Source organism: Tupaia chinensis, unplaced genomic scaffold (genome assembly GCF_000334495.1).
Source record: "Tupaia chinensis unplaced genomic scaffold, TupChi_1.0 Scaffold143845_1, whole genome shotgun sequence".
NCBI lineage: Eukaryota > Metazoa > Chordata > Mammalia > Scandentia > Tupaiidae > Tupaia > Tupaia belangeri.
Window position 1 is genome coordinate 37,391 of NW_006203696.1, and position 8,788 is coordinate 46,178.

Sequence of the window (8,788 nt, forward strand, 5' to 3'; positions counted from 1 at the left end):
TATGTGTCTCTGTGTGCATGTGTGTATGTGTGTGCATGCGTGTATATGTGTGTATGTGTACCTATGTGTTTTTGTTTCTGTGTATGTGTGACTATGAGCATATATGACCATGTAAGTGTGTATCTGCGTGTGAGCGTGTGTGAGTGTGGTGTGGGTGTACATGTGAATATGTTGAGTGTACTTATGTGATCACCTGTGTGTATGATCTGTGCATGCACATGCATGTTGAATGAGTGTGTGTGAGGGACAGTGGCCACCATGCCTCGGAGGGCCTCTGGGCCTGTGCACTGCCCAGCCTCTCTGCCCCTAGTCCCAGGGCTGGGGGACCCCGAGGGCCCTTGCCTCCTCAGGCCAGGCAGTTGCACCAGCCCCAGTGACCTGGGCCTCAGGTGGGCACAGGTGTGGGGAGGGGGGCTATTGGGAGGCCCTTCCTCCTAGGTCAAGGCCCACTCTGACTGAACACGTTACAGATGTCACTACACGGCGGCACATGTGCATATGCGTGTGCCCAGAGCCATGTGCGAGCCCGCAGCAGACCCCCACTCTGCCGTTTGTGCTCATGCAGTGTGGCAGGTGGGTCGGGACGTTCCTCGGGTCCCGGCGCCCAGGAAGCACACGCTTGGTCCTCAGGCTCGTGAGTCTTTTTCTGGGCCACAGGTGCCGGAGGTGCCGGAGGTGCCCTGTGTCCTGAGCCCATTGCTGGACTTGGGCTCTCAGCCTGCTGGGGACCCTGCCTCGCCCTCTCGCTGCCAGAGTCCACCTGCCTGCCCAGCTCCTGGTCTGGCCCAGCCACTGCATCCAGCTTGACCTGCTCTCCCGTGACCCTGTGGCCATCGTCCCGTGTGGACTGGCGTGTTCTCTGCCTTCCTCAGGGAGCACAGGCCCCACAGGGTAAAGGCAGGCCCTCCGGGTCTCAGCGCAGCCGCCCCCTGAGATCCTGGGTGTGTGGGCGTGGTGCAGCCATGTCAGACCTACCAGCCTTTCAGTGCCGAGTGCGACGTGACCCTCCTCGGCGTCAGGTGCCGGCCCTATGCAGTCCTTGGCATGTGGGCCCCTGGGCGTGCAGGGCAGGTAGTGGTGGGACCCAGTGAGCTCAGACCATGGGGACTCCAGGCAAGTGCTGCCAGGAGGCAGAGGCACTGTCCCTCCTCTGGCTCGTCCTCCTGGTGCTGGGACTGAGGGCCTGGGGGTGAGGGGACACAGGCCGAGTGCTGGGACCCTTGACCTGGAGCTGGTGGGAGAATGTGGGGGTTCCGGGCAGCTGGCTCCCATTCCCGGGGATATTGGCTAGGGGGGAGCTGAGTCCTTGCTGCCCTCCCGGCGGGTGGTGGGGCAGTCCCTCCAGCTCATGGGCCTTAGCCTTCACACCACCTGGTGGGCTGCCGTGGGTCCCGGTTGGGGCCATTCCCCAGGAGCACGAGCTGTGACTAGTGGCTGCTGCTGTCCCCAGCCTCTCCTTGAATCAGACTCCGGTACCACTGAGAGACCCGCAGGCCACCGGGGGCAGCCCTGGCTGGGGCGGCCACGGCCTGGGTGCGCTCTGGGTGCCAGGCCAGGCCGTGTCTGCTCCGCAAGTGCTCACGGTAGGCCAGGTGTCAGGGCACTGCAGGCCCTGGTCGTCTTCTCCCCTGAGCCTTGCCCCGGAGAGTCGGAAAGAATTCTCTCTGCTGTTTCATGGCACCGGGACTGCGAGCAGGAGGGGGCTTGGGGCAGGGCCAAGCGCCTGATTTCGGACCGGTGCCCCAGCTACTATGGCTGGGGCCCCGCCCCAGGGGGCTGTAGCCCGGCCCAGGGTGTGGAGCACCCTCTGAGAGGGCCCACCTGTCCCTGCCCATCCCGAGAACAAGGACCGCCCCTGGTGGAGTGGCCAGGGTGGTCGCGTGTGCGCCTGGGCCGGCTCCCTGTGTCCCGGGCAGCAGGGCCATGGTGGGAGCCGTCCTTCCTGGGTGCGACCCCGTGTCGCAACCTGGGCCTGATGCAGTGGTGTCGAAATTCGTGCTCGTGAGTTTCCCAACATCCTGCCGGGCTGTCACAGGACAGGGTGTCAGGCGGCCTGGTGCCAGGCCTGGCTGGGACTCCCTCGTGGGTGCCTGGGCCCCGCCTCCCTCCCCGGGCCTCCATCTCCTCCCCTCACCCTGCTGTTGGGGCACCCCGTGGTCCTGACTTTGGGCGGTGTGGCGTTCCCCTAGGCCATTTTATGGAGGGGAAACTGAAGCTTGGTAGGGTATGGGGCAGGATCCGAACCCAGGGCTTGGAGTCTGTGCCTCTGCCTCTTACCCATCGGGGAGGAGCAAAGAGAGTGAGGAGGGCCCTCAGAGGGGTCTGGGCAGGACCTGGCCCCCGGTGCCCTCTTGAGAGCAGCCTGGGGCCTGACTTTGCTGCCCTGGCCTGGGCTGCGTGGGTGATGCTGGGCTCGGGGAGTGGAAGCCTCGGCACACCCGTGAGCAGAGAATGGGGACTCGAAGGCCCAGGGCCTGCCCGGCACAGCTCTAGAGCAGGGACCTGGTGCCTGGTGCTGGGCCCCGCGGCCTGGGCTTCCCGGCGTCCTCAGAGGGGACGGTGCGGGTGCAGGCCCTGGGCGTGGAGCTGGTTCAGGACACGCCTGAAATCTGGGTGAGGGGCCACAGGAGCAGGACCACCCTCCCCTCCCAGCCAGGCCCCGTGGGGTTCTGGGAACCATGTGGCCAGGCCTGGCCCGCTGCTCGGCAGAGGAGGGCCCTGGAGACAAGACGCTGTGGGGGAGGAAGCGAGTACCCAGAGAGGGCAAGAGGCTGGGCCTGGGGCTCACAGTGACAGGACACGGTGCCGGGCGCAGAAGTGGTGTCAGGGCCCTGCCTTCTGGTGAGGCGGAGGTTTGGGAGCGGGAGCACGTGGGCTCCAGGTGGTGGCGCTGGTGCCCTTTTAGGAGAGGCAGGCGTGGGCAGACGTGGTTTTGGCCGCTGAGGGCCGGCTGCGCCCCGTGCTCGGCTTCCCCCTGCAGCCTTGCCTGACTGGCCCGTCGTCCACTGAGAACCGCAGCCGGGGCGAGGTGACGAGCTCGCTGCAGACCTGGGCGGGCCTGCCACCTCCAGCCGCCAGGGCCCCTGGTGTCTGTCGGCCATCCTCCCCGGGCCATGCCGGGGTGGCTGGCCTCGCGGGGGATGTGCTTGCAAATCTGTTCGGCCGCAGCCCTGGGAGTTGGTTCTGGGATGTAGGAGTCCACTGGGTGGTACCTGGTGGGCACTGAGCGGTGTCTCTTACAGGAAGTCTTCCGTGATGTCTGCTTGCTGTATCCGACTGATGACCCTTTGAGCTCCTGGATAAGGTTCTCGGACTCAGGACTGAGTGTCCCTGGGCAGGACTCAGCCTTACGTACCCTGCCTGTCCCTGGCACGGGGCAGTGGGCGAAGTGGATGCCCCTTGGTGAGCGCTCTGAGTGGTGCCCTGATGTGGGCTCAGTTAACCCTCCTGCTCCTGGAGCGGAGCCCAGGCGCCCACCCCCTCGGAGGACGAGGACGCTTACACCCAGCGGAATCAGAAGCCCGTGGCCTGGCCAGCTGCAGGGGTGCAGTGAAGACTGGCACCCAGATCTGCTGATGGCAGTGGACGAGCAAAGGCTGGCCTTGTGGTCAGCCTGCTGCCTGTCAGGCCCAAAAGGGAGGGGATCACAGGCCACATTCCTCGTGTGGCTGGGCGAGCCTGGGACTCTGGCCCTCAGCCCAGGGGGTGTCCTCCCTCTCCCTCCGGACCCCCTCTACAGGAGATGGCTTGCTCTCTGAACCCTCAGTGCAGCCTCAGGTGGAGCGAGGGAGGCGTCGGAAGGTAACCTTCTGCCTCCCACTTCCTTCTTAGGTGGTTTGTCTTTGGAGCAGAGGAAATAAAGGCTCAGAGAGGTTGTTTAACCTGCTTGGGGTTGCACAGCTCATCAGTGCCTTAGGTTACTGCTTGGCTGGGTCTTAAGGACCGTGTCGAATCTTGCTGCCTGTGCTGGCCCGCACCCAGCTCTCCTGCCCCCACTCCATCCAGCAAGTCTGTATGTGGCACCTACTGTGTGGCAGATGCGACGGTTACTCAGGCCTCGGTGGTTTCATCCGAGTGAGCTGCATGTCCCCAGCACTGCAGTGAGTGTTCTCAAGGGAGTATAGCAGGGAGGGCTTCCTGGAGGAGGTACTGTGTAAACAGAGCCAGGTTGGAAAGGGCCAGGCAGTGGGCGGGGAAGTGTCAGGCCCAGGGAACAGTTTGTTCAAGGCTACAGGCGAGAGGCTGGCATGTTCCTGGAATGACCCAAGGCTGGGGTGGAGAGTGGGTGGGGCCGAGTACAGGTCAGTGTGGGGAGGGCCTGCTGTGGCTGCTGTCCTGGCCCATGGCAGGCTGCAGTTGGCTGGGCACCCGGGAGAACTCCCTGCCTTGAATCTCAAGTCTTGGTGGCTTCTGAGTGCCCTGGCCTGCCCCAGCCAGGTCTCAGCAAGCTACATGGAGGAGGTCCTGTGGCCGGGTGGGCCTTGACCCTTCCTAAGCTCCTGGGTTGGCCTGCCTGGGAATGCCAGGGAGAGCCCAAGAGCAGGCAGAGGGCTCCGAGCAGCGGCCCAGAGTCCAGCCCAGATGCCGTGGGGGTGATAGGCTGGCATTTGAGTTAAGGCCAGGTGGGTCTCATTTACGGCAGGGACACAGGCTGAGTGGGCAGATGGCTAGGGTGCCCAGAGGTTGGCGTGGGGTCATTCCAGCTCCTGTTGGGGACTAGAGGGGCCATGGGCTGGTGTTGGGAGACGGTCAATCTGGCAGCCCTCCAGGTGAGCGAGTTTGTGTACGTGGCTCGTGGAGAAAGGCTGAAGTTCTCTAAGACACCCCCTCCCAGACAAGACAGGTAGAAAGAGCACAGCCCCAGCCCTCGGCAGCCCTGGCCGAAGCCTGAGGGTGACAAGGAGCCTTGTGTCATGGCTCTTCTCCCACCTGCAGTCTGTGTTGGTGTCAGTTAGCTTTCTGGAACAAAAGCGCTGAGCCGTGGTTTCTAGCAAGGTCGAGATCCGCAGGTAGGAGGGCACCGTGGGCTTGGGAGAAGAGGGGACGGACGGGCACCCGGCGCCGCGGGGGGAGGGCCATGCTGGCACTCGGCCCTCAGCAGGCTGGTGCGTGTGCCCTGTCTGGGTGTGCTGCTCCCACCCAGGGCGTTTCCACTCCCAGGGCCCCGTCCTTGGCACCTGCTGCCCCGCCTAGCCCGGGGGGCTCAGGCGGCCTTGGCCCCAGGTCTGACTAGCCGTGGCCTTGGGCAGGCTGCGCTTGGCTCTCCAAACCTTGCCTCTCCCTGTGACGACGGGGCAGCGCTGTGGTGTTGGGAAGAGCCGAGCGAGGGCTGGGCTCCAGGTGCTCGGTGGAAGCCAGGCTGCAGACCCGCACCTTCGTCCTCTGCAGGTGCGGGCACACGGCCTTTGCGGGCCGCAGGGTCTCTGGCTGCGAGGGCCTGGGTGTTGGGTTCAGGGCCCTGCGGAGTATGTCCACTTCTGGTGCGTCTCAGTGGCTGGCCTGTGTGACTGTAGTCCTGGCCCATGCCCTCGCTCCCACGTCCAATCTGGCGCTGACCCTCGTGAGGGGTGGCACTGGGTGCGGGTACCCGGCCTTGGAGCTTCCTGTCTGTGTGATCAGGCAGGGCCTCGACTTCTCCGACCTTGGTCTTATTTCTGGGGTCCTCTGGGGAGTGTGGGAGTTGCCGTCCCAAGCCAGCAGCAGTGGTCATCGGGTGGCGGATGGGGCCGTGTGGGGCACCCTCCCCACGTCCCGAGGGCTGTCATCCCATGTCGGGGGGGGTCCGTGTCCTCATCCCCTGTCCAAGGGCAGGTGATCGCGCACTCTGCCCCGGCCAGAGGTGGAACCAGGGTGGGGTCCCACGGCCGAGCCACAGCTCGAGACCCTCGGCTGTGGAGCACCCCAGGGGCTGGCCACCATCCAGACCCGGCACAGCGAGGTGCACGTGTTTGCACACTCACGGCGTTGGCACATGCGCGCCCAGGGCGAGACTGGGACAGCGCAGGAGGCGGGTGCTGGTCCATCCCCGTGAACCCTGCAGGGAAGCCCTGCCCGACTCCTGGGCCGCGGACCCCGGCCCGTCTCCACTCGGCCCCGGTGAGCAGCGCTTGCTCCCCAGGGACTAGCACTTGGCCCGCCTGGCCCGCAGGTGCACAGTCACCCTTCGTGCAGCCGTGGCTGACCTGGCACTGTGGGGACTGAGGCTGCAGTGACTGGCTCTCTGCAGAAGCGCTCTTCCCGGGGGGCGGGGAGCACATAGCGGGTGGGACGTGTGGTTTCCGGGGCGCCGGGCAGTACTGTGTGGATCCATGGAGAGCCCTCCCTGCCGTGCCGTCGTTGTGGGACACAGACCCATACCCGGGTGCTCGGAACTGGAACTGGCCCCTGGCCTCTGCGACCCAAGTCCACGTGCACCTCATGGACAGTCTTTGGATGTGGGGGTGAGGAGTACCCCAGTTCTTTTTTTTTTTTGAGAGATTTTCACTGTAGGGCGCATGCGCTCGCCAGACAGACAGAGACATAGAGACAGAAAGCGAGAAATCCCCCCCCAGGGGGGGTGGTCACGCCGCAATCCCTTCTCCTCCATTCTCCTCTCGGGATCTTGGGCACGCACGCACACGTGCCCGGCGTGAGTTTTAAGCCACCGGGTCCGGGACACGAACCGCAGTCGACTATGTGGGAGTCCAGCAACATAGCCATTACGCTAACTGCTGGTTCCCCACCCCAGTTCTTTTAGAGGGCTGTAGTTCTAGGCCAGTCTGGTCTCTCCCGTTTTTATTGTGCGAGAGAGTGTTTCCGGGACGTCCTCCCGATGTGTGGGCCACCTGTCCTCCGGAACCTGTCTGCACCCCCAGTCAGAGCCCAGAGGGAAAGCGGGTGAGGTGCTGGAGTGCTGAGTAGGCCCCTGCTCCCCGTCTGTGAAGGGAGGGGCTGGCGTCTGGGCTGATTTGGGGTGCGTAGGGCCTTGGCCATCCTGCAGGCAGACGACGTGGAGGTGAGGTGCCGGCCAGCCCGGGCCTGCCCGCCTGTCTGTCAGAGCGGCTGTGTGGACGGTGGCCCTGCGTGGGGAGCAGGGCTCAGCTGGCCAGGTCAGGGTTGGGAGCAGGCTCAGCGGGAGGCTGGGCAGGGCCAGGCAGGGGCAGAGGGTGCGGGAGAGGCCCCTGGGGTGCTGGCCACTGCAGGCTGCCTCAGGGACGGGCTGCTGGCCAGGTGCTGTTGACCCTCAGGAGGGACAAGGGGTCAGTGGGCTGAGGAGTTGCTGACTGGGATACCACTGCCCCGGGTACCCCCACACCTTCTGTAGGTGATGCCTATGGGTGCCACGGCCACCTCGTGTCCTGGAGATGGAGCAGGGAGAAGGCTCGGCTCAGCCGGCCTGTGACTTGGGGGCAGTGCCCGCTACCGGGCTCCGGCGCAGCACCTGGGCCCAGTCCCCAAGGGGCTGTGTGAAGGGCGGCCCTTGCCCTGACCGTGGGCCACCAGGCTTGGTCAGTGGCCCAGAGACCCCCAGCCAGAGGGTGCCTGCCTGGCCAGCCACATGCAGGTCCTCTGGAGCCAGTTGCGGGCAGGAGCCAGGCTGCCCTGGCTGTGGACGGTTTGGCTCGTTCGGTCAGAATGTCCACCCCGCCTTGTGCCCGGAAGAGAGGTCCTGCTTGTACCCAGCCTTCCCTCCTGGCAGACAGGGGCAGGCCTCTGCCACCACCCGCCAGTCAGTCAGCAGATAGAGCATAGCCTGCTCACTGCCCGCGACTGAGTTCCTGCCATCTGGTCCCGGCATGCCACCCTGTCCCCCCAGGGCTCTGACCAGCAGGCGCAGCCTCAGGCTGTCCCCATGTAGCCTGCTTATTCTCGCCTGGCCATGTGCTTCCTGACCTGACCTGTCCCTTGACTTCCGCAAACCCACTTCTATCCCCACTTGCAGGCACCAGGCAGGGCCTGCACCCCAACTCGGCCCTCTGGGGGCTCCACCCATGTCCTGGCTCTCTCCGTGGTACCTGGCTATCTTAGGGTAGCAGTGGGCAGCAGGACAGGTGACCTGCATTGGGTGGGGTGAGGGAGGAGGGCGGTGATGGGCATTCTGCATGCCCAGGTGAGTACCCGTGCTGGACGGGGCCTCCCTTCAGCCCCGGTTGTCCCTGGGGCCTGCATTAGGGTCGGGCTGGGAGAGCCATGTCCAGGAAACCCGAGACAGCCCTTCTGGATGGTGAGCTGGGGTGGGCCGGCCACTGCGGTGACTCCACGGCAGCCTCTGGCCCAGGGTGCAGCGTGAGGCCTGCTCAGGACCCTGGATCCAGGCGTGCTGCCTCATGATGGCATTGCCCCAGGGCTCCTCTGACAGCTGGCAGGACCTTGCCCTTTTCCCTGTCCCCTCCTTGGTCTCCCCTCATTGCTGGGAGATGGGCCAGACCCCCAGTTCTAGATAGGAGCCCCCAGGCCTGGCCTCAGCAGGTCAAGGCTTCGGCCGAGCCCTATGGTGAGGCGCAGAGCAGGGGGCCCACGGCCTGTCAGCACAGACCCAGGACAGAACGGCCCGGGGCTGATCGGGCAGCCTGACGCCGGTGTGGGACTCCTCAGTGCAGGGCCTCGTCCTGAGCCGCCTGCCCAGCACAGCTCCCGGGCCACCCCTCCAGCCCCTCCGTGCGCAGACGCGCTGGCTCTGCACGATCGGGACATCTGGCTCCCACGGCCGTCCTGCTGCCTGGTGGGCTGAGCGCGGCTGGGCGCTGCCGCCGTCCACCGCATCAAGCCAGGGCAGGGGTGTGCGTCATGGCCGCCCGCGGGAGGGCCC

At 65.4% G+C, this 8,788-nt stretch overlaps 1 protein-coding gene across 6 annotated transcripts in view; it reads left to right on the top strand.

Annotated features, from left to right (window-relative positions):
• Positions 1-2,818: 2,818 nt before the first annotated feature.
• RXRA (retinoid X receptor alpha) overlaps positions 2,819-8,788 on the top strand; it is a 66,410-nt gene continuing 60,440 nt past the window's right edge. The window contains exon 1 of one of the 6 annotated variants that reach the window (XM_006165261.3): positions 2,819-2,841. Coding sequence is in view for 2 of the 6 variants with exons in the window: in XM_014582844.2 (XP_014438330.1) it covers positions 4,520-4,622 (103 nt within the window). In the remaining 4 variants the exon portion in view is untranslated. The other 5 variants (XM_027767029.1, XM_006165259.3, XM_014582844.2 and 2 more) reach the window with 5 other exon arrangements.